This window comes from Marmota monax, unplaced genomic scaffold (assembly GCF_021218885.2).
Source record: "Marmota monax isolate L192 unplaced genomic scaffold, Marmota_monax_Labrador192_F-V1.1 WCK01_AAM20220418_F8-fsc00053, whole genome shotgun sequence".
NCBI classification, from domain to species: Eukaryota; Metazoa; Chordata; class Mammalia; order Rodentia; family Sciuridae; genus Marmota; species Marmota monax.
The window spans coordinates 7,440,616-7,467,080 of record NW_026693153.1 but is presented as its reverse complement, the minus strand read 5'-3'; the positions used below and the strand labels follow the sequence as shown (position 1 = coordinate 7,467,080).

General features: G+C 34.1%; 1 protein-coding gene across 2 annotated transcripts in view; it reads left to right on the top strand.

Annotated features, from left to right (window-relative positions):
* Positions 1–26,465, top strand: part of Tbc1d23 (TBC1 domain family member 23) — a 57,586-nt gene that overhangs the window by 210 nt on the left and 30,911 nt on the right. For both annotated transcript variants that reach the window (XM_046455303.2, XM_046455305.2), the window contains exons 2-4: positions 16,758–16,869; positions 20,080–20,185; positions 21,704–21,908. In XM_046455303.2, the coding sequence (XP_046311259.1) occupies positions 16,758–16,869; positions 20,080–20,185; positions 21,704–21,908 (423 nt within the window). The remainder of the gene's footprint in view (positions 1–16,757; positions 16,870–20,079; positions 20,186–21,703; positions 21,909–26,465) is intronic.

The following is a 26,465-nucleotide window of genomic DNA, read 5'->3' as shown; positions in this document are numbered from 1 at the left end:
GAGCTCAGGACTGCTTCTCACTGGCTCCTTATTCTTTCTTCTCACCAACCTGCTTGTCCCTAAGGCACCGGGTAGTGCCGGCACGGAACAAAAAAGACCCGTTCTGGCGAAGTCTCGTGCCCTGCCCCGCCCCCTCTGCCTGCCGGCTCCCCTCTCGCTGCCGGTTCCTGCTCGAGGGGCTGGGGCCAGACTCGAGAGGTGTGTCGTCCAGTTGCTCGGCCTCAGTCTGGTCCCTACTTAGTCCCCGGCTTCCAAAATGTGCTGGAGAGGGAGGATTCAGGCTAGATTTGGCCAGTGTCTCTGGCTGCGGGAGTTGGAGTAGGCAGGTTAAGATGGAAGTTTCTTGGATAAAATCTAAGGTACTCGAATACCAGTTGGAGAAAAGCCCTGTTGAAATTACCAACACGACCTTTGCCTCGGGGTTCAGAGGTTGAGAGAGACTCCCAGAGAAGATTTCTTCCCCACACTTGAGATAATTTTTATATTCCGTTGTTGTTGTTGTTTTTTTTTAATCTCGTTTCGTCTTCCAACAGTTTGTGCCATTTGTCTCTCTCTCTCTCTCTCTCTCTCTTTTTTTTTTTAACATTTTTTTTCTTTCGTCAGTTTTCTCACAGATTGATTTCATATCTTTGGATTCCCATGGGACTTTATTCTCTCTGCTCCCAACCTTTTGCATGCTTTGGGAAGGACCTCCAGTAATGTTTTGGTAGGCATTACTCACCCAGTGTCCTTAATCTTTGGGAAATTCTCCTACTTTTGAAATAGTTGCTATTCTCAGTACAGTGCTCCCTAGCATAATTTTCTTTAAAGGAACATTTAGAGGCTTGTGTAATTTTTACAGTTGATCTAAATGTGTTGATCACACATATTACTTTTGGTTTTTCTTGTTTATATTTGTACATCCCACTGACATTCTCTGTACCCAAAAGCTATAGAAAACATTGACAGACATCTTAAATCCCAGGGAAGAAATGGAAATAGTTAAAAGAAATAAATAATATGATAATTGAGAAATTCAACTTTCCATTAGCAGACATCAAGCATTCCCTTTGTACTTGTATTTTCTACAAGGTGTAGGAGGAAAACTTGACCTAAATATAGCTTCTTTGTTTAGTTTGCTTATGTTAGAGTTGGGGAACTGTGACAGGCACACTAAATAACAAGGTAAAATTAATCTCATTCTTTGGGCGTGTTAATGAAAGAGGGGGCAAAAACCACTTCTTGTATGGGGGGAAGCTTCATGGAAGCAGTGGTTTTTGAATCAGACTTTGAAGAATGAGTGGGATTTACAAGAACTCTGTCCAAAAGAAATATAATGTGAGCCACACATGTAATTTAGAATTTTTCTGTTAGTCTCATTAAAGACTAAAAAGAAACAGTGAAAATTGGCTTTAATAATCTATTTTGTTTAGTCTAATACATCAACATGTTATTTCAACATACAATCATTGTTAAAAAAACAATTTTTGCATCTTTTATTTTTTATCCAAGCCTTCAAAATCCAATGTACAATTTGCATTTAGCCTACATCTCAATTTGGTCTAGCTACACTTCAAATGATAAATGTTTGCAGGTGGCTAGTAGCTAAAGTATTGGGTAGTACAAATTCAGATTAAGATGAGAGGGGCTGGAGTTGTGGCTAGTGGTAGAGAGCTTGCTTAGCATGCGTGAGGCACTGGGTTAGATCCCCAGCACCACATAAAAACAAGCAAGTAAAATAAAGGTATTGTGTCCATCTTACAACTAAAAAATATTTTTTAAAAAAGAGAGAAAAATGGGAAAGGTCTCTGGAGTAACGACAACAAGGGTATAGACAGGACAATGACTTTTTTTCAAGATTAGTATCTAAAACCGAATGGCTGAAGAGAAATTATAGAAAAATAGGTCTGGAAAAATAGTGAGGAAGTTTTTATCCAGGTATAGGAACCTTCAACAAATCAGTGATATAGATATTGCAAAACTTTTTCAGAAAGTGACCTAGCTGGTTATTGCCTGAAGTTTGCTGTTTTGGAAGAGTGGATTGTATGATAAGTTGGCTTCAGTGAGCTTCATGTTGAGGGTCATGAGAGGAAATGTTTCTGGAGTTAAAGCTTTTTAGGGAAGTTCTTATGTTAGAATTGTGAGCATGTGTCTGGTTCTAGACAAGGGATCTGGAGTGAATGGTTTCTACCCGTAGCGTTTATACTCTTCTAGAGGTAGTGTATTTTTTGTGTGGTTTCTCCTTTTTACTTATTTTATTTTCATGAAAGGGGGATCCCTGGGATGATGATCTATAATTTCTATTTTACCTTCATTCCCCTCTGATCTGTCTTTTTTTTTTTTTTTTTCCTCCCTTTACCAGTCCCTCAGATGTGGACTTAAATAGTCAGGAAACACCTTGGGATTGGGAGTCATAGGTTCCGTATAACCTCTTCTTTTAGAGTGATTGTAAATGGGTTGTTATAGAATGGGAACAGTTTACTCTTTGTTTTATGAAGAGTAAATGTTTTTAACTGTCATGTTTTTATTTTAACTTTGTCAGATGGAAAGTTTTTTAAAAATGTATCTTATCACCTAACCCAAACTCATCTTAATGATAGGGCTATTCAGCTACAAATATAAGTGTGTAATAATAAAACTAGGTTCTGGTCCTCAAGGAATTTCCGATCTAGTTAGAGAAGGCACATTTGAGAACATCAATTACTCTTGGGCTACTGTAATACAGTAAGACCTTCAGTTCTCTTTTTAGGAAAATATGGCAGATTGTTGCTATTTAAATGACCTTCACATAGCATAGTCATTACGTTTGAAACTTCTTTTTGTAAGGTTTCCCTGTTTTCTTCCTTATCATTGGTATCTTACAATTTGTTCCTAATCTATGAAACTAGATAGTGGAACTTGTTAAAATTGTGTATAGTTTTTTAAGAGGTTCACGATGGGGCTTGAAGTTCCTAAAAGTACATGAACTCTCTGATATTACTTATTTACTGATTTTTCAGTTACATTCTAAATTACTGCTTCCCCAAATTTAAATGTACAACGAATTACCTGAGGGGATTATTAAAATGCACATTCTGATTCAGTAAATTTTGACTGGGACCTGAGATGCTGTATTTCTGACTAGCTTCTGGTTATACTAATTCTGCTAGTTCAAATATCAGGTTACTTAGCAAGGTACTGAATGATGTGTATCTCAGCATGAGTACGTCAGAGGAACTTATATCACCTGACATGTAATACTGTAATTTATCTAAATACATGACTTGTCATTGCTCTTTAGATGTGAACCTTTCAAGGCAGTGACTGATGGCAGGTGATACAATAAATGTTAAATGAATGTGTCATGAATGAATGCAGATTTTTGTGTACTCATGTAGTAGCATATCAAGGTGTCATTTCATATGAATTTCCTGACTTTAGTGGTTTTGTGAATTGTCTGATTGTCTGCTGGTATAATGCTCATTTCCTGTGGAAAGCCTAGGTGATCAGAAACTTCCTAAGCTCTTTAGCTTTCTGCAACTCCAGCCATGTAAATTCCAAGAGTATGATGAAATCCTTTTAAAAGGGTTTACAGTTAGTTTGAAATTTAAATTTAATTTTAAAAATTAAAATAAGTTAAGAGAATCTAGATTTATAAAACCAAACTGATAAATTGTTACAATTCAAAGATTAGTAATATTTTTCGTAGTATTAAAGAGACCAGCCTTGATTTGAACATATGTTCTCATTTCCTGAGTCTGTCTGCTTGAAATATTTCCTTAAAATAATCTTAAGTCATGGGGCTGGGATTGTGGCTCAGAGGTAGTGCGCTTGTCTAGCATGGGCGGGACCCAGGTTCGATCCTCAGAACCACATAAAAATAAAGGCATTGTGTTGTGTCCATCTACACCTAAAAAATAAATATTAAAAAAATAATCTTAGGCCATAATTTAGAAAATTTTTGATAGATATTATTATTACACACTTATATTTGTAGCTGAATAGCCCTATCATTAAGATGAGTTTGGGTTAGATGATAAGATACGTTTTAGAAAACTTTCCATCTGACAAAGTTAAAATAAAAATATGACAGTTAAAAACACTTACTCTTCATAAACCAAAGAGTAAACTGTTTGATAGCATAGAGATTTTAATTACATAACTTGATATTCTGAACTTCTTTAACTTATTATTTACTCAATATTCACTTTTAATTCATAGTTCTGTTTTAATGTTAAATTATTGCTAAACTTTTTTTAAAATTGAAGGATTAGTTCTATAAAGAAGCTTCAATTGTTAATTTGAGATGTGAATAGGATTGTTTTAAGAATAATAACTTCTTTTTAAAGTTTTGTGCACTCTGTAAATGGTACTCTCAGTGCTCCCTGCTTTATAAGTATTAAAATGTGAGGAAAGATTGAAAATATCACTAAAGGACTGGGTGATTGCAATTTTAGACATAATATAGTCAATAAAGAAATACATTTAATATGAAACAGAAAGGAATCCTTTGTTTAAGAACATTGACAGCTTGTTAAAGCTAGATATTATCTTAGGGAAACAATGAAGGAAAGCAAGGTTCAGTGGTGCAAGTTTATAATCCTGGCTACTTGGGAGGCTGAGGCAGGAGGATCACTTAAGCCCAGGACTTCCAGGCCAGCAGCTGGGGCAGTGTAGCAGAACCTGATCTGAAGACAAACAATAAGAAAAATAATCCAAAAAAAGGGGAAAGAAGAAAAAATATACTTATTATTTATTAAATTAGGGGTTAATGATGCTGTTTGACTTTGTAACATATAATTAGAGTGCGTGCAGAGATGAGAATTGAAGATGACTTGTTTATATGATTTATTTTAAATTCTAAATAAATTCAGATTTTACAGTTTTTAGAGGTACTTCTTAAATAGTCACTTCTGATTTTGTTTCATATTGATGTTTTAATGATTCACAAGTTAGGATTAGTCATTGATTTTTGAATATTAAAGAAATGTATTTAAGTTAATTCATTTTTATCTATATGTACCTACTGCAGAAAGGGGGCAAGTGCATTTCCTACATAAGTTAGTGAGGCAATTCAGATAATTCTAGAGCACTGCAATAGACATCCAATTTATGACTAGAAGTCTTCTGAACATAATTGATAAAATATGCTTGACAAAGCACTTCTGTATAATGCTGAAGTGTGAATTTTACTTTAAGACAATGCCCTTTCTTATGTATCAAAAAGCAAAATAGTTTGCAAAGCATTCATAGCTCAGCAAACATTCACTGAATGGTTATGTTCAAACTGCTGTGTAAGGTTTTAGAAAAAAGATTGAAACAGTTTTAAAACCAGAACTCTGCATCTTATTGCTTTGTTTGTACACTTAGATTTTTTTTCATCATTTTATCACTGAGAATGATATTTGAAGGTAACTACAGAAGATGTCTAAATACCAGTGCTTTTGGAAATTACATGCTCTAGCAAAGTAGAATAGGATTTTAGTACACAGTTTGTAAAGAGGCAGTGTTTGAATTACTTATTTAATATTGAGACAGACAGAAAGCAATTTGATAATAAGATCAAATTATTTCTTGTGCAAAAAAAAGCAATAAATAAAAGTCACTTAAAAAAGTGTTTGGGGCTGGGGTTCTGGCTCAGTGGTAGAGCACTTGGCATGTGTGAGGCACTGGGTTCCATTCTCAGCACTGCATATAAATAAATAAAATAAAGGTTCATTGACAGCTAAAAAAAAAATTTTAAAAGAAACTCTTTGCTAAAAATAGATTATATGTTAGTTTTTAAGGGTCTGCCTGCGCCTTTTAACCCAAACAAAGAAAATGCTGACTAATTAAATCATTTATTTCAGGTCTTCATCCCTTTTCTTGAAGGTTTTCTTGAAGGTTAGCTTTTTCATGTCCTTTAGCTGACTTAGCATTTTATAGTTAGGTGGAAATGTTGTAGTGTATATTTCTTTTCTTATTTAAAGTAGTTATTACATAAACCAGTTGTTACAGTATAACTTTAGCAAGGAAACATAAGCAAACACTGTACATTTATACAGAACCTAACCCTTATATATAATGCTTATATATATTATCTCATTTGGATTTTACAGCCACTCAATGAGAAAGTTAAGTTAGGAATTATGGTTAGTGCCTTATTGGAAAATTAAATATCAGACTTAGAATGGTCATATGACAGATCTAATTAGTGGAAAATTTGATGGTTAAGTTTATGTCTCCTTCCTCTAAGCCCTGTACTGTTTCTAAAGTTGATTTCATATATCTTGTGTATTTCACATTAACAGACACTTAGAGAAAGCCCAAGTAAAAATATGTTAATCATATGTTCAATCATGTGTTTTGGAAAACACTATTAAAAATGTACATTGTTGGGGCCTGGGGCTTTGGCTCACCAGTAGCGCACTTGCCTGGCATATGTGAGACATTGGGTTCAATTCTCAGCACCATATATAAATAAATAAAGGTCTATCAACAACTAAAAAAATATTTTTAAAAAATGTGCGTTGTTGAGTGTATCTGTGGTGTCTAGAGGCTATAAGGATATGTATGAGCTGGTAGCTCATTGACATTCTTGCATCCATGAGAAGGGATGACTGATGACTCATGGCAGGATATAATAGCATTATATACTATACCTTTTTCTCACTTTTGTGTTGATAATACTATGTTATATCCTTGCCAGGAATTACGTAAATTAGTTTTTTTTAATCTTCAGATGTTATGGTTATATACTTTCATCTAGAAAATATACTTATTTAACATAATATATTGACAGACATTTTTATGTTGCCTAAATATGTAATATATAACAATGTTATTATATTGTGTGTTTCTATTATATATTAAAATAAAATTAGTTTATTTTGACTTGAGAGTAATATGTAGAACATGTAAACAGTTATACTTTTTAGATTACTTTAGCTCAGTAATTTTTCTGTTGTTTTTATCTAGTGATATTGGAGAAATTTAAAATTTCCTTTAAAAATAATTCCTGTGGGGCTAGGGTTGTGGCTCAGTGGTAGAGTACTTGCCTTACATGTGTGAGGCACTGGGTTCGATCCTCAGCACCACATAAAAATAAATAAATAAGCAAAATAAAGGTATTGTGTTCATTTACAACTAAAAAATGTATAAAAAAATAATTCCTGTGTTATTTTCCTCTTTAAAAAGTTTCTAGCCTTTGTTTTGAATTATAAAAGTGACATATAGAATGTTGTATCCTCTCATATATCAGTGGGTAATTGAGAAACAGAAACTCTTGTGCTTTATTTTGTTAATTTAGTTTAGATTTAGCTACCAATAAGAAACTAAATGAGGTCCTTTTATATCAAATTAATTTTCATTGATGGTTGGAGTCCAGGTTTAAAAAAAAAAAACCCAGTATGTATTTCTTTGTCAAAGTACTATTCCCATTGGAAAAGTACTTTTGGAAAGAATTGCCCAGATATTGTAAAGCATTGTCACTTCATTTGTTCCTTTGTATTTCAAAAGGATGTTTTCAAGAAGAGGAATATTGGTGAGTTTTTTAAATATCATTATACTTTGGACAAAGTGGAAATTTGTAACTGACATATGTAATATTTCTGTCCAATTTTTGCTGTTTTTATCTCATTCTTTGTTTTCGGCAAGGATATGCTCCATTTTTAGTTTCCAAATAAACTGTCTTGGTGGAAAAACATTAAAAAAAACGGATAAATTTCTTTGTGCTTTTAAAGTGCTGCAATGTGCCGGGTTCAGTGGCACACATCTATAATCCCAGAGGCTCTGGAGGCTGAGACAGGAGGGTCACAAGTTTGAGGCTAGCTTTAGCAAGGCCCTAAGCAATTTAACAAGACCTTATTTCAAAATAAAATACAAATAGAGCTGGGGATATGGCTCAGTGGTTAAGTGCCCCTTGGTTCAATCCCTGGTATAAGAGAAGAAAAAAAAAGAAAGTGCTGCACCACAGTCCCTTCATAATATGGGAATACACAGTGTTGAGAAATTTTTATCCTGAGAAAGCATGAAAGAAGCAAGGATTTCGAGCACTCTGAGGTTAACTGCTTCTTAGTGGAGAAATTATTTTACAATTTTGTAGGCAAAGTATTATAGCAGATCCACTGTACAATTGTACATGTAGTTTTGACAAACCTTTTATTTTGCTGTTTGTTTTTTTTTTAAACTTAGACAATAGCTCCTGAGTTTTTTCTTAGCAGAGGAAGGGACACTATTGATACCATTCCCACAGTTTGACCTATATGGTTTTGGGTAAAAAAATAAGTCTATGAAAAAAACTTAAAGCATCTGTACGCTTTGTTATTAATTTTAGTAGTTTACAATTGTTATGGTACAAGAATCATCTTGGTACAGTGATGAAGTACTGAAGCTCTCATGTTTGGTTTGCCAAACTAAAAGGACCAAATTTCTTACCATCTTTACTTGGCACAATATCCTGGTTAAAACAGAAATTATGGAGAGGATTATCTTATTTGATAAGGGCATGTCCCAAAGCTGCTTTTGCAGATCTGATCTTAATAAAAGCTCACTAAATTTTTAAAGCTGATGAAGTGGGGTGGATATAATATTTATATATTACTTTCATAATTCAAAAATAAAGGCTAGAAACTCTTTAAAGGGAAAATAACATGTAGCAAATAAATCTTAATGAAATACCTGTAGTAGTTGTACCTGATTTTGACACAAATCCAGGTAAGTTTAGTATTTTGCAGTAATAACACTCTCAAAAGAATTAAGTTTTTGCAATTAAATAACACTCTCAAAAGTTGTCAAGATCTTTTCTGAATGTGCTATCATACTATATTTTGAAATGCTTAGGAAGTTTTAATGGTTTGAGATTGGTATTTAAAAATAACAGGCTGGGGTTGTGGCTCAGTGGTAGAGTGCTCGCCTAGCATGGGTGAGGCACTGGGTTCGATCCTCAGCACCACATAAAAATGAAATAAAGATATTGTGTCCACCTCCAACTAAAAAATAAGTATTTAAAAAATAAAAAATAAAAATAACAAGTTACATAGTACTGAGATTTGACTTCACCCATATCTACTTTACAAATAAATCTGTGACAAAGTTGTCCTATTTTCAGTTATAACAATGTCACAAAATATTCAGGGACTAATTAAGGCATTTGGATATGGTAGTAATTTGTAGCAGGGTGCTAACAGTAGTAGCAGAATAAGTTCAGATAAAGCTTTGATGTCTCATGACCTGGGCATTAAAAAATACCCTGAAATGTGGGGGACACAAATTAAGCCATGAAACCACAACTCTATATGTGCAGCTTGCCACTGCATACTGACTGTCACCTATTTTGCTAGTGCTTGCAGCTAGTTGATTGGTCATTTTTAGAATTTTGAGTAATTGGTCAGAGACTTGTATCTGGTTATGATATATATATATATGTGTGTGTGTGTGTGTGTATGTATGTGTATATATATATATATATATATATATATATATATATATATCCACGCTCACAATGGTTTACGTTCCAAACAAATCTGAGTGAACTGCATTCCAGAAAGACCTGCTCCCACCTCTGTGTGACATTATATATATAAGAATAGTACTTGGGCTAGAACCTTGGAATAACTGGCTAGCATCCCAACCACATGAGAGTGTGAACATTTTGTTCACTGCTACATTCCCAATGCCTCATGTAGTGGCAAGTGTATATGTAGTAGGTGCTCAATACGTATTTACTGAAGATTTGAATAAAATAATGTTTTTGTTGGGGAAGAAAATAATTTGGACTATGGATTAGGAAGATAGAGGAGAATCTGAAGGAAAAGGTTTTTTTAAATTTTTTAGTTGTTGATGGGCCTTTATTATATTTATTTATATGCGGTGCTGAGAATCGAACCCAGTGCCTCACACATGCTAGGCAGATGCTCTACCACTGAGTTACAACCCAAGCACTTGAAGGAAAAGGTTTTAAGAAGAAAGTAAAACTTTGTAGAGTTTTGTAAAGAGGACGAAGACTCTGATTGATGTCTAATGAATTCTTGGAGCAATTTAGGAGAATGGTAGAGATTTTCAGTGAATGAGGAGAGAGTAAGTGGAGATGTTTGGAAATTACTATTTTCATTGAGTTGAACTGTAAAGAGAAGGAAGGAAAGAAAAATGAGTTTTTTTAAGGGGAGTAGGTCATGTGTAGAAAACTCTTGAGTACATAAAGGTGGAAATATTTCACGCAAGGAGAATAATCATCACAGGCTATATTACTCTGTATTTTTTAGCACTAGAAATAGTTTCAGTGAAGATTTCTATGTCCATTTTTTCCCCCACTTGGCTGTATTTAATACTGTTGGCAGACTAAGGTTTGAACAATATAAACAGAAATAACATATTTAAGATGTTTACGTAGCAGACTTTGGGAGATTACTGATATCCCAGTAATGCACCTTTTGTATTTCTATTTTTTAAAATTTTTTTTAGTTATACATTGACACAATATCTTTATTTTGTTTATTTATTTTTATGTGGTGCTGAGGATCGAACCCAGGGTCTCTCACGTGTGATGCGAGTACTCTACCACTGAGCCACAACCCCAGCCCCATTTGTATTTCTGTTTTAAGAAAACAATCTATCTTGGATTCTGATCACTCCAAGACACTGTACTTTTAAATACTTCTATTAGTACATTATAGTCATACATAATGGTTGGGTTCACCTTGACATAAGCATACATGAATGGAATTCAGTTTGCTTCATTTTAGTCCTGTGTCTTTTTTCTTTCTCCTCCTCTTCTCCCTTTACTCTACTCTACTTGTAAGACACTATATCAAAAAAAAAAAAAAAATTGGCAATTGAATCCATCTGTCTGCCCTTCCTTCTCTCCTTCCTTCAGTATTAGAGATTGAATCCAGGTGTGTTTTACCACTGTGTTATATCCCCTCTTTTTAAATTATTTTTTATTTTGTGACAAGATCTCTCTAAGTTGCTGAGGCTGGCTTGCAATCCTCTTGCCTTAGCCTTCTAAGTTGCTAGAATTACAGATGTGCACCTCCTTGCCCAGCTAATTGTTTTCTCTATATTTCTGATTTTAAGTTTAGGGTGATTATATATATTATAGGTTCTAAGTGGTCCTTTTGAACTATTACTATAATCTTTCATTTTTTTATAATTACAGAAAAAAGATTTGATTTTAAGAATTTTAGAACTAGTGAAGTTGTCTTAGTTTAGTTGATAGACTGAGGCTAGGTGAATTAAACATTTGTTTTCCATTTCAGAAAACATCCTACTTAAGTGTTTTAGATTGATTATTATGAAGGAAGATTGGGGATGACAGGGACAGGGGTTCCTATGGAGTGGTAGATATCAAAAAGGGATAAGAAATGATGGAGTAGGCAGGAGAGTGAGGAGGTGGATGTAAGATGAGGTAGAAAAGATGGCATAAGAATTCTTTCAAAAAGCTCTGTTGTGAAAGAGATGGTCAGAGGTTTGGTGGCTGGATGCAAAGGGAAAGTTTGGATTTTTTTTGGTTGTAGTTGTTGATTTTGTTCATAGTGGTGATACTTGAACATACTGATTCAGAGGAAAGCCTGCAGAGAAAGAGAAATGGAAAATAGTAAAGAGGTGACAGTTGATGACACATGACTCCAAGGGAATTTGGGGGGAAGATAAGAGCCAGCTAAAGTTACCAGTCTTGGAATAGGAAAAGGACACCTTGCTCCTGTGAATATTGGAAAGCAGTTGTCTGAATGACTGAGCTTATGTTTGGTTTTTTTTTTTTGGGGGGGGGGTGAGATCAAAGGAAAGAGAAGCCTGCTGGCCTGTATTTTCTCTTTGAAGTCAGAAAAAGGACATCCTCAGTTCTTGAAATAAAGGAAGTCAGAAATAAAGTGACCTGAGGTAAAGTGGCTGGGTAAAGGGTGTAAAGAAAATGATGAATTCAAGAGATATTTCAGGCAGTATTGATACCTAAAAGAGATGAATTCATGGTAGTATCATAAATTTTTTCTTATTTCCTGGAAGTCTGCATTCATAAAGTATAGGAACAAAGAAGGCAGAACTGGTTATATTAACCTTATGCCAGGAATTTACAGCTTCCTGAATGTGACACAAAGACCAAGGCATGAAGAAGCTGAGGATATGTCAAGACTGCCTAAAGTCTTAGTGAGGCCGTGGGATACAGACTGAAGACATAAATGAAGCCCTTTTTTTTTTTTTTTCTTCCCTGTAAGAGCTCTTCTAACCATTCCATGCCACCCCTTCACCTTTACCCTTAACTTTATCCAGAATTAGTTTTCCTTGCTCAAAAATTGAGTCAAATACTTGTACATTTTTAAACTTCCAAGTTTATCATGTTTGTAAATATTTAGAAGACAGCTTGCTGTTAGCTATTGATTGAACTCTTTTATCTTGTTTACACTTTTAATTAATATTCATTATTGGAGAATTAAAATAAAAATATATAAAATAGTATATTGTTTCCTTCTTAATATATGTATAATATCCTTTCTTAATGTTTATAGTATCCTATATGTGTATACTATCCTTAATATCTTAATATTATATATAGTATCCTTTCCTAAGTTCTAGTTACTTAATGCTTTAAGGAAAGAAATACATGTTTGGGGTGAGAATTCTTACTACTTGCAAATTTGCTCTTATTCCTTGCAAATTTACTACATTTGTTCATTTTAGAGAGTACAGATAGCCACCTTCCCCAACTACTAAAAGGCAAAACTCTCCAATAAAAATACCACTATAAATAAATGCTTTAAAAATTTCCTTCCTAGTTTGTGTGGGAAAGAGTGATTGGGAATAGTGGACTTTTTCTCTTTGTTTGATATGTCTTTAATTTTTAAATTTTTTTCCATGTCTTGTTTCTCAGTATTTCAATTTATTGCTTAAAATGCCATATGATTAAAATAAATTCTTCTTTTTTAATGGATACACATTGTGGTTTTAAAAATACTGCTTTGAGCCAGGTGCAGTGGAGCATACCTGTAATCCCAGTGGCTCAGGAGGCTGAGGCAGGAGGATTGAGAGTTAAAAACCAGCCTCAGCAACTGTGAGGTGCTAAGCAACTCAGTGAGACCCTGTCTCTAAATAAAATACAAAATAGGGCTGGGGATGTGGCTCAATGGTTGAGCACCCTTGAGTTCAATCCTTGACATGCCCCCCCACCCAAATAAATAAATAAAGCAAAATGACTGCTTTGAACATGGTTCTAGCTAAATCATTTTACTTATTCTCAGTTATTGCTGAATTAAAGTATATAAATGTTTAAAAGAAATCCATCAATATTTAAATTACGCAGACCATTCAAATATAATAAATAAGTATACACAAGGTATACTGACTGATGCCTTGTGAGAAGTGAAAGTCTCCTTCCCATTTTGTTTCTCTGGGTAGTATCTTTCATGATTTTCTTTTTGTTTTGATGGATAAAAGTGAAACCTGAAGTGTATAAAATAGTATTTTTACTATTATTAAGTTTTAGCTTATATATGTCTGTGTATGCACACAAACACACACATACACAGATATATATGAAGAGCTAAAAAATAATTTGCAGAATATTAACAGTTTATCTTACAGTTGTGGAATTACAGTTGGTTTTTTATTTCATATTATATATTGAATTCTCTAGAATGATTATGATAAAAATGAGTTTTAAAAGTTGGCTGTTGTTTAGTCATAACAAGAGTAATAGCATTCATGGTTTGAAGAATTATTATGTGGTCAAGTGCTGCACTCAGTGTTTTGTGTTCAGAAATTTATTTATTTAAGCATTAATTGATCCTATAAGATGGACAGTGTCTTGTTTTCATCTGTTGTTCAGGGAGAGTGTATACAAACAAGCAATTTATGTAAATTTTGAAATTATGGGAAAAAGAAATTTTTAGAATACTATTTTCTAAAAGAAGTTTTTAGAAAATGATTTAGAAAAAGGTTCCTAGTGGGAGATTTTCTGTAACTTTTTTAGTTTTTAATTTTAGGAATACAACATGTATAATTAGTTTTGTTTGGTTGGTTTTTTTTTGTTTTGTTTTGTTTTGGGGATTGAACCCAGAGGTGCTTCACCACTGAGCTATATCCCCAGCTTCTTTTTGTTTTTATTTTGAGACAAGTCTCACTCAGGTGCTAGAGTTTGTATCTCTGCTTTATCTTTCTATGAATTATTTAACCTCATAATTTGAGCTCTTTACTACTTTTGCAAACACAATTCATAATGTTAAAGGTCTTAAAACTGAACCTTTACTTTGTTCAGAAGATAATGTTATTTTTTAATTTTTTAGGTTTGTCAGAAGTGTTTTTTATTATTTTCAGTGTACCATTTTCTGGTCTCCACAGTTCTTGCTCATGGTTGTACTGTTGGAGACCAGTTTGTTTTCTTGGGGGACAACACCATAGACTCCAGTGAAAGCTGTATGAACAGAGAGGTACATTTTTGGATTTTAAAAGTAGCTTTCAGGATCAAGCATTTTGCCCCTAAATACTAGTTTTGTTGTTTGAAATAGTAAGAGATTTGCCAGAGTACTTAAAAAAGAAAATGAGCCCAGCAACAACTCAGGGAGAACCTGTTGCTAAATAAAATTCATAATAGGACTGGGAATGTGCACAGTGATTGAGTGCCCCGAGTTCAATCCCCAGTAAATCCCCCTCTCCCCCACCAAAAGAAGGTTTTTGTCCTGAAAAATGGAAACATTCTAGTTCATTTATTTGGTAAAAGAATTTCATTTCATTAAGTAGTATTTTCAGTTCCTCATTTATTTACACATTTGACCATTTAAATAAATGGTATTTGTTCACCAAAGATGCCATTAAGTTTTTCTTTCACAGTTATACTGTCCTTCAGGTTTTTTATTTTTTCCAGTATCAAATATTGAACCCGGGGATACTTTACCACTGAGCTGTAGTCTCAGTGCATCCCTCCAACCCCCACCACCCTGCCTTTTTTTCTATTTTGAGACAAGTTCTCACTAAGTTATTCAGGCATACTTTTGATCCTCTTTTCTCAACCTGCTGAGTCTCCTGGATTGCAGGCATATGCTACTACACCTGGCTTGTCTAAATAAGCTGTTTTGTACATTTGGGTTAACAAACCCCAGAATTTATAAACCAACCATAGGCCTGCACTTTGAACAGTAGACTTAAAAATCTCGTTCCCTCCCTTTTCCTTCCAATATTTTGGTGACCATAATTACCAAAATGTTTCTTATGTCATTACTAGTTACCTTGTTCATATGAACTTGTAGTAACTTTGTTAAAGAACCTTTCACATTCCATCAGTGGTTTTCTGTCAGTTATGATCCTAAGTCATAACATTTTCATTTAACTCCTTGAGAGAATAACACTTTATAAGTTTATACTCTTAAATTTATGTTATTAGAATATAAACTAATATTCTTAGAATCTTATCGATAGGTGAGGTTTATATTATTGAGAGAATGAGCAATGGGAGTGATTTGTTTTATTGTTTTTTTTTAAACCACAAAAATGAGACAGAATCCTGATTTTCTGATCCCAGTGGTATGATCTGCCTTTTAGGCTGCTTCTCAGAGTGATAGAAATCATCTGGATGAGTTTTGAAATTTTAAAAAATTTGTACAGATTTTTAACATAATGTATAATAAACAATGTAAACAATGAAACCTCAGCTTTTGAAAATGCCTAGGGAATTAATTTCATTGGTTATTTTCTAGTTAAAAAATAATAATTCATACCTTTGTGAAAGCTTTTTAAATTATCTTAACCATGTAGAAGTGGAAATAAAATTGATTTCATAGTTTCTCCTTAAGTGTAGTAGACTGAACATAATCACTTGACGTTAGCTTCATAATTTACATGATAATACAGTTCTGTTGTTTTGCTTTAATGTATATCACTAAAGCCCATTTTGTTCCTCTGATATTTATTGAGTACTTATCATAGGTCAGGCACTGTTCAAGTAATGACATCAATATAGTTATGTACTAAATAGTCTCAGATTGCAGTGTTTTTAATTCTTGACAGATTTTGTTTTCTCCTTACCACCATTTAGCATAATGTTAAGAACATGAATTCAGGAACCTGATCATTAAAATCTAGATCTTGGCTCTACTACTAATTAGACATGTAACTATAACTATAATACATTAAACACTTGAAAGAATAGTGATTTTTTTTTATATCATAGGATGATTACTTCATTTTTCTTATAAATGTATGTAAGCCTTCTTTGCCTCAAATTTTGCATTTGTAACTGAGGCCAATGATGTATCTCCTAACTCTTCATTATGAAGATTAAAAAAGGACACATAGGGCTGGTGTTGTAGCTCAGTGGTAGAGCACTTGCCTAGCATGTGTGAGGCCCTGGGTTCAATTCTCGGCACCACATAAAAATAAATATATAAAATAAAGGTATTTTGTCCAACCACAACTAAAAATATATATATTAAAAAAGGGACACATATAAAATGTTTAGAGCCATCCCTGGCGCATAGTGAAATCTTATCAAGCAGTAGTCATTACTACTACCATTATTTTTGGTAAGTAGTAGACATTACTGTGTTTCCACAGTGATTTGAGTCTGCTTGCACCATCTTCAATTTAAAATTTTCTTTAATCTAGTAACACAGAAACTAAACTTACTAAAACAAAGTGCAAAATAAAAGCAGATTGTCTATATAAAATCTGAAATTCATCTTCAAGAAAACAGAATGTGTGAATGCTGTGTATGCCTTGATATTATAGTTTGGCTGCTGAGAATATTGTTTTCTTTAATAGGCCATGTTTGTAAATGAATATTGAAAAAGAAAAATATGAATTAAAATTTATCTTAATAAATAGGACTTGTTTTTTAGGGAACGGGATCTTGAAGAAGCTCTGGAAGCAGGAGGCTGTGATCTTGAAACTTTGAGAAATATAATTCAGGGGAGACCACTGCCTGCTGAACTAAGGGCCAAAGTCTGGAAGGTAACTGGAAACTAAAATGTATAAAATGTAATTACTTTAAAAAATATATATATATATTTGCATTGCTGTTGATCAAACCCAGGACCTCATGGAAAATGTTCTAGCGCTGAGCTACGTCCCTAGCGCTTACAAATAATATTTTTAAAAAATTATTTTCAAGCCAGGCATGGTGGCACATTCCTATAATCCCAGGCTGTGGCAGGAGGATTACAAGTTTGAGGTTAGCTTTGGTAACCTTGTGAGACCCTGACTAAAGAAATAGAAGAAGAGAAAAGGTACTGGAAATGTAGATCGGTTGTAGGGTATCCCTGGATGCAATCCCCAGTACTACCACAACAATAGCAACAACAAAAATTATTTTCTTTTTCTGATTTTTAAAAATTAATTAATTAATTTTAATTAGGTATATATGACAGCAGAATGCATTTTAATTCATTGTACACAACAAAAAATATTTTCTTTTGAAAAAAATAAAGTCTCTGAAAAGGCTTTGTTTTATGAGCAGGCTGTAGTTAAAATGTGTTTCAATAATGTTTGCTTTTTTTTTTTTTTAAATAATAGTATTTAGGTTTTAGAAGGTATTTTTTTAACCACTAGAAATGGTGTATATGAAGACATTAAATGGGGAGATACAACTGATGAATAATATAGGAAATATGACAGCATAAATGGAATGATCCAAACTGTGTTTTTTAAAAAAGGGAATATGCCTCTGGTTGTTGAGTTATAGATTTTTCTTTGCTTTTCAACTGATAATTTCTGAATTATTTCAATTTCTGAATTAATTGTTTGTTATATGTTTGTGGAAATAGTCTCAATCAGCTTTTTTGCCACTGTTCCCAAAAGACCTGAAAAGAATAGTTCTAGAGGAGGAAAAGTTTGTCACTCACCTTTTTAGAGGTCTCAGTCCATAGACAGTCCATTCCATTGCTTTGTGCCTTTGGTAAGGCAGAACATCATGGTTGAGGGCTGTGGAGGAGGAAGGCAGCTGGGAACTTGGCACCAAGAAGCAAAAGAGAGAGAGAGAGAGAGAGAGAGAGAGAGAGATTCCCCTTACCACAGACAAAATGTATACCCCAAAGGCATGCTCACAGTGACTCACCTATTCCAGCCACACCCTGACTGCCTGCAGTTATCACTCAGTTAACCTCTATCAGGGAATTAATGCATGGATTATGTCAAGACTTATAAACCAGTCATTTCACCTCTAACTTTCTTGTGTTCTCTCATACATGAGCTTTGGGAGAACACCTAATATCTAAGCCATAACAATAAGAACTAAAGATAAAATATAAATCATCTTTTGGGCTGGGGCTATGGCTCAGCAGTAGTGCACTTGCCTGGCATGTGTGAGGCACTGGGTTCGATTCTCAGCACTGCATATAAATAAATAAAATAAAGGTCTATCAAAAACTAAAAACAAAAAACTAAAAAACAAATCATCTTTTACCTACTTCTTACAGGTAAAACCCATAATATCTAAGTTTATACCTTTGTCTTTTTTTCTCCTGTGAACATATATACTTAAACAGAAATGGAATTTTAACTTTACAAAGCATTTTTTTGAATGTTTATTTTTTAATTTTTAGTTGTCAATAGACCTTTATTTGTTTATATGCGGTGCTGAGAATCGAACCCAGTGTCTCACACATGCTAGGCAAGCGCTTTACCACTGAGCCACAACTTCAGCCCCCTGAATGTTTTATTATAGAAATTTAGACACATTCAAAAGTATGGAGACTTGTATAACGAACCCCTATGTACCCATAACCCAACTTTCACTGTTACAAATATTTGACCTGTCTTGTTTGATTAGTACCTCCATTCTTTCCTCCCCATCCCATCCACTGGATCGTTTTTTTCTCATGTTTTTTAATTGTTGCAGTATTACTATACATATTCATACATGCATGTGATATAACAATATAATTTCATCAATATTGTTCCCCATAATTTCCCTTTTCTTGACACACCACCCTCCCCATGATCCCTTTTTCTCTACTAATCTCCCTTTGATTTTCATGAAAGATCCCCCAACTTTTTTTTTCCTTTTTACTCTCTACCTTTCACATATGAGAGAAAACGGGACCCTTGACTTTCTAAGTTTTGTTTAACATAATGCTCTCAGATTCCATCCATTTTCCTGCAAATGACATAATTTCCTCTTTATGACTGAATACTTCATTATGTATATATATACCACATTTTTTGATCCATTCATTCATTGAATGAATGATCTAGGCAGGTTCCATGATTTGGCTATTGTGAATTGTACTGCTATAATCATGGGTATGCAGGTATTACTATAGTATGGTGATTTTAATTCTTTAGGACAAATATTGAGGAGTGGTATAACTGGGTCATATGGTGGTTCCATTCCTGGTGGGTTGTTTTTTTTTTGGTATTGGGGAGTGAACTCAGGGGCACGTTGCCACTGAGCCACATCCCCAGCCTATTTTCTATTTTATTTAGAGACAGGGTCTCATTGAGTTGCTTAGCTCCTCGCCTTTGCTGAGGTTGGCTTTGAACTTGGGATCTTCCTGCCTCAGCCTCCTGAGCCGCTGGGATTACAGGTGTGCACCACTGCTCCTGGCCATTCCTGGTGTTTTGAGGAACTTCCTACTGAATTATTTTAAAACAAATCCTTATTAGCAACTAAATGCTTTTAATATGAAAGTCTGAACCCTGGGGTGCTTAACCACTGAGCCACATCCCCAGCCCTTTTTTATATTTTATTTAGAGACAGAGTCTTGCTAAGGTGCTCAGGGCCTGACTAAGTTGCTGAGGCTGACTTTGAACTTGTGTTCCTCCTGCATCAGTCTTCCAAGCTGCTGGGATTATAGGTTTGTGCTGTTATGTCCTGCTGTTCTGTATAATTTTTATTGTGTATTGCACAGGTGAACTTTTTCTTCGCCAGTATTACATTCTGATTTTTACATTTTAAAAAAGTGACATAGATGATTGTTTAAAATTGTCATATATGTAAATATTTATTGTGTGTAACTCGTTCTATTTACTGACTGAACATGAAGTAGTAAAATCTAAAGCAGGAGGATTTAAAGTAATTGTTGGTTTGTTGTGATGTGACTGCGGGTTCAGAAACTTTATTTTTCAATCTTTGTTATTATTTCTAAATTCAGGACTTTTATGATTGGAGCATGTTTTCATAACATATGAAGCTAGTTGTTGCTTTTTAAAATCTTTTTCCAGATTGCTTTGAATGTCGCGGGAAAAGGTGATAGTTTGGCATCATGGGATGGTATTTTAGACCTTCCAGAACAGAACACTATTCATAAAGATTGCTTAGAGTTTATTGGTAAGTTTAAGATTATTTTCAATTAGCGAATTTTTTATCTTGTTATAATATGGGATATGTTATATGTTTAAAGGTCTTATGAATAGTTTTAGATTTTTTTTAATTCTTATGAAATATTATTTAATAATTTTAAGAAAAAGAGCCTACTTTTTGCTGTTTCTTTTACATTGTTTGTTCTATTTTTCATATACACTTATGTTGCAGTTTTGAACTTGGTTTTTGTATAATTAAAGATCTGTATGATTGTATACAGTCCAAAGGGACTATGTTCTAAAAGTTTATCTATAAATCATAGATCATGATCTGCTGTACAAAACCTGTTATAAATCATGGGTGAATAAGTTTTCAATTCTGTTTAATTCACAATATAGATTGTTAATTTAGTTTATACTTCTCTTTTCTAATTCATCTAGAATCTTTCATTCCTCTTTCCATCATATTTTAGTTTACTTATTGGTTAAATAGGCTTCTGTGTTCTAACTATACAGAAATGTCATTGGTGGAATGGGCAAAAGGAAGGGAATTTGGATCTATGATATGAGGGCAGCACATGATGTATCATATGTTAATGAGATGACTTTGATTTTATTGATTCTGTTATAGATTTGTTCATATTTAGTTTGAAATAGTATTTGTGCTTATCCTGTGTGGGAGCTGTCAATAAAGGAATTTATAGACAGTTTTATATTTATACATGTTTAGAGTATAAACCTACAAAACAGGCAAAAAGAAAGGGAATTTGGTGGTGGATAATGAATCCCTTTCACTCCTCTTGCCAAAGTTATAGTGGCAGCTGCTGATTGTGGGTTAGATGACAATTGTCTCGAAGACACTTTTTTGCCTTCCAGCAACATGAGTTATTCATATTTTTGCCTATCACTTTGCTTCAGATTGGCCATTCTTTTTTTTTTTTTTTTTTTGGTACTGGGGATTGAACCCACAGGCACTTAACCACTGAGCCACATCTGCAGCCCTTTTTAAAAAATACATTTTATTTAGGGATGGAGTCTTCCTGAGTTTCTTAGGGTCTCGCTCAGTTGCTGAGGCTGGCTTTGAACTTTCAATCCTCCTGCCTCAGCCTTCTGAGCTGCGAGGATTATAGGGGTGCACCACCATGCGTGGCTCAGATTGGCTGTTCTTATAAATATAGGTCAAGTATTAGTAAGTACTGATGTCTAGTAAATTATATTCAGAAGTCTTCTTTTCCCTAGATAAGAAAACACAAAAGTGAAACTGATTGTTTCTCTTAGTTTTCTTTTCTTTGAACAACTATCTTGCTTTAAGTTTAAAAGAAGATTATAAGAGCTTTGCCTGTTTTTTTCCCTGCTTGGAGTTTCGATCCATGAACCAATGGTTATTAAGTAAGTATGAGGACTAGTACTCTCCTGTAATTTTACTTTGCCTTTGTCATGCTCTAAATTCCCTCACATGATACTGTGCATTTGTGAACAAATGGAATACTAGCCGCTGAGCCTCCAACAGGTCCTTGGTAACTTTATTTTGACACTTATTTTCTAGACCAGCTTTCAGTGCCAGAGGAAAAGGCAGCACAGTTACTTCTGGATATTGAATCTGTAATTACCTTTTATTGTAAATCACGGAATATAAAATATAGCACATCCCTTAGCTGGATACATCTACTGAAACCATTGGTGCATCTTCAACTGCCACGGAGCGATTTATACAACTGCTTTTATGCTATCATGAATAAGTACATCCCCAGGTAAAATATGATTTATGGTTTTAAAAGTCAGTAAAGATCTAGTTAGCTTTGAACTAAAGATGTTGGATTTACTTTGATAAATATTCAAGTAATTTTTAAGATTGAACTGTAATTGTTAATTTGACTTATTTTTGTCATTATAACCATTTTTGAAAGGATTCTTTATTTAAGAATTTACACTTCTAAGGTTTATATCTGTAGTCTAACTCTTTAAGTTTATTTGATGTTATGTCTATTTTAATTACTTCACTTCAGAAATAAAAATAACAGTGTGTCTAAGATAAAAACAGTATTTTTGGAATGTGCCTTATGAGGTGCTAGGATTACAGTTAGAATTACAGTCCTATATCCTATGAATTATAGTCCTAGAAACAGACATTGAACAAGTAAATTGGAATGTGCCGAGTGCTGGGAAGTTGAAATAGAGAATGCTGTGGGAATATATAGTGGGGGTAACTTAACTCACTTTGGTGGTCAGGGCTGGTTTCCCTGGACTTGAGATATTGAGACCAAACAAATGTGTAGGTTGTTGTGGTGGGAGTCATGGTAGTGGGGCATTGAAGGAGTCAAAAAGAATAGTTCCCAGTAATGTGGATCAGATAGTCTGAATTATAGAGCAAAAAGAAACTTTATATGTACTCCAGACCAGTGCCTTGGCTACATGACCTTGGAAGCACATTAGAATAATGGTGATAATCACAAAAATTCTACTGCCTATTTGCATACCTAATTAATTAAATTAAAATTTCTTGGTGATGGGACTCAAACATCATTGTTTGTTTAGGCTTCCCAGTTAATTCTAGTGTGTTGCCAAGGTGGAGTGCTGTTCTGATCCTGGATAGGTAACTGACTACCATTATTTGTTATCTTCTGTGTGTTAGCACGCTATTCTAGGAGTGTCTTACATTTTTTTTTCCTGATTTAAACAGTGGCTGTTTAAGGTGAGTATCTGATTTACAATATAGAAACTGAAGCAAAGAGATAATTTCTTTTTCAGGATTATACTTCTGATATATGACAGAGTCAAGATTTGAATCCAAGTTTGAAAGAACACCCTTTTCTTCACTGGTGTGGTTTTCCACCTTGGTTGTGTATTAAAATCAACTGAAGAACTTTTTCTTATTTTGAATAACAACTTTATATCATTCACATACTATAAAATTCACCTTCTAATCTGTATAGTTTACTGTCTTTTAGTATAATCACAGAGTTCTGCAGCTATAACTGGTTAATTTTGGAACTTTTTGATCACCCAGAAACAAACCCCATTCCCATTTAGTAGTCAGCTCTCAATTCCCACATAATACCCCTAGTACTAGGCAGTCACTAACCTGTGTTTTGTTTCTGTGAATCTGCCTGTTGTGAGCATTTCATATAAATGCCACCACACAATATGTCTGCTTCCACTTATCATGTTTTCAAGATTCATCCATATTTTGTAGTATATATCACACTTCTAAGAAATTTCTTTATTTGTTCTAATTAGATATACAATACAGTAGAATGCATTTGACAAATCATACATAAATGGAGTATAACTTATTCTTCTGATTGTACATGATGTAGAGTTACACAGGTTGTTTAATCATACATACACATAGGGTAATGATGTCCAATTCAATCTACTATCATTCCCACCCTCCTATGCCTTCCCTCTTTTTTTTTTTTTAAGAGAGAGAGAGAGAATTTAATATTTCTTTTTAGTTTTCGGCGGACACAACATCTTTATTTGTATGTGGTGCTGAGGATCGAACCCCGCACCGCGCGCATGCCAGGCGAGCACGCTACCAGTTGAGCCAAATCCCCAGCCCCCGCCTTCCCTCTTTATACCACTCTTTCATCTCTTTTTTTCTGCTTTGTCAAATAATATTTCATGTACACGTATAACACATTTACCATTCATCAATTGATGGACATTCGTGTTGTTTTTACTTTTTGTCTATTATTACTATGCTGCTATGAACATTTGTGTACAAGTTTTTCTGTGGCCATATTTATTTTTATTTCTTTGGGATATGCGCCTAGAAGTAGAATTGCTGGATTATATAACTAAGTGTTTTTGTTTTGTGGTGCTGAGGATTGAACTCAGTGCCTTGCACATGCTAGACAAGTGCTATATCACTGAGCTACATATCCAGTCCCTCATTGTGGTATTTTACTTGAATTTCCTTGATGGTCAATGATGTTGGGCCTTTTTTTTTCATGTGTTCATTGGCAATTTCTTTATTTTCTTTGGAGAAATGTCTAACCAAAGAACAACTCTGTAGAACAGAAACATGCCTATTCAGTCAAAGGTTCCTGTAGTTTCAAATCAAAGTGGATTAGGAAGAGCCTATGTATCGGTTATATTTTAAAAGCTCCTCTAGTGATTATGGTACATACCAGGATGGAGAACCTCTGTGCAACCTTGAAGCTATACTACTTTATGTAAGGAAGACAGAACTAAAGATGCCAAAAGTCAAGGCCAAGATCATGGCAGAGCTAAAACTGGGATTCCTTTATAGGACTTACTCTGTCATACTAGGTCTCTCAACTGCATATATTTTAGTACTTCTCATGGACATCTTTTGGTGTAACTGAGCTAGAAATAATAAAGGACATGATGTCCCAGCTTTGTCTCTAGAGAGGTGATGTTAGTGTTGGTAGGAATAAGGTAAGAGGCTTTTACATTGAACTGTGTTAACACTGTCTTATCAGGTTCCACCGGTTTCTTTTTCTTTTTAAAGAGAGAGAGAATTTTAATATTTATTTTTTAGTTTTCGACGGACACAACATCTTTGTTTGTATGTGGTGCTGAGAATTGAACCCGGGCTGCACGCATGCCAGGCTAGCGCGCTACCGCTTGAGCCACATCCCCAGCCCCCTCCGGTTTCTTTTTCTATGAGTTCACTGTAACACAGCATTCCAGTCATTGTCAGCCTTAAGGTCCCTGGAAAGAACACTGAACCCCCAGGACTCTGCCAGAAGAACTCTACTGTAGCATATTCCTTTACTGTAGATTCAGATGTAAGATGGGTAGAAATCTATGAAGCATGGTGCCTTGTGGTAGAGAGTGCCTTGCAGTATATAGCCTTTAAGTGAATAGATGCTGTTAATAATGGCACACTCCCAGAGACCCACTTTTTCAGAAGATGAGATCATGAGCTCTGCAATTGTTGTGGTAGTTTATGGTCCTTTCTGTTTGTTGTACCTTAGCAGTCTGTTGCTTTGTATTTATATGGTAAGGATAATGTTCATACTAAGGGAGGACATACCAATATGGATCCAGTTCTGTCTCTGGACAAATGAATTGCCAACCTAGAGCTTTCTCTGTAAAACCTATGTACTATCTGCAGTATCAAAAAGTTGTATGTTGAGGGCTGGGGTTGTGGCTCAGTGGAAGAGCGCTTGCCTAGCATGCATGAGGCACTGGGTTTAATCTTCAGCACCACATAAAAATAAAACAAAGATATTGTGTCCACCTAAAATTAAAAAATAAATATTAAAAAAAGTTGTATGTTGAGAGTCATGCCAGAATCTGGTAGTAACCTCAGATCTTAGATTTGTACAAATTGTTTTTTTTATTCCCCCTTGTAGAATTTTTAATTTTTAAGATTATTTTATTTTCATAGTGTTGAGGATTGAACACAGTGCCTTGCACGCCAGGCAAGAACTCTGTCCCTTGAATTGTATTTTAAAATATTCTCTATTAATACTATAATGTTAAAACTGAATTAATTTAATTAATATTTTTACAAGAGGCCTTTTAACCTTGTTTTGTTTTCTTTACAGTTTGCTTTTTTAGAGACTGTTCCCCTGCAAAAATACCACATGTTGATATGTCATATATAGGAAAGGGGACAGAATGACGTAATAATTTAATGCACAGTTTCTCTATGTATAAGTCTTAAAGTCTTAGCTCTATCACTTCTTAGCCATGTGGTCTGTTACTTGACCTTTTTTTTTTTTTTTTTGGTGATGCTGGGATTGAACCTAGGGCTTTGTGCTGAGAGGCAAACACTCTACCAACTGAGCTATATCCCCAGCCCTTTTACTGCCTTCTTAAATCTCAGTATTCTCATCTGTAAAATGGATATAGATTTGTTTGTGAATATAAAATGAAATAACTTTGTAATATGCTTACTACAGTGTTTGGAATAAGATAGTGCTTCGATAAATACTGATTTTTTATTATGATGATCCATATTTTAAACTATTTAAACATTTTTGTTATTTCATTAGATAACATTCTTGCTTCATTCCCTTGTGACTAGTCAGATAGCATGTGTTGCAAAAACTGAATGAAGTAAAGCTTATAATTTGTGGCAGAGGAATTGGTGAAGCCTACTGGTTCAAATGAAGATTAAATTAATTATACATGGTTCATATAATACCACACTTTAACCAGTAAGACTGTGTGGAAATAAATGTATTTGCAGTGTTTTTTGTTTTTAACCTTAGTTTTTAAAAGTACTGCTCACCTGTATTCAGTAAGATCATACTACCAGAAAAGCAAAGCAATCTTTCAAGGTACACTTTTTCCATAAAGTAACTCAGTTAGGTTTTTTTTTTTTTTTT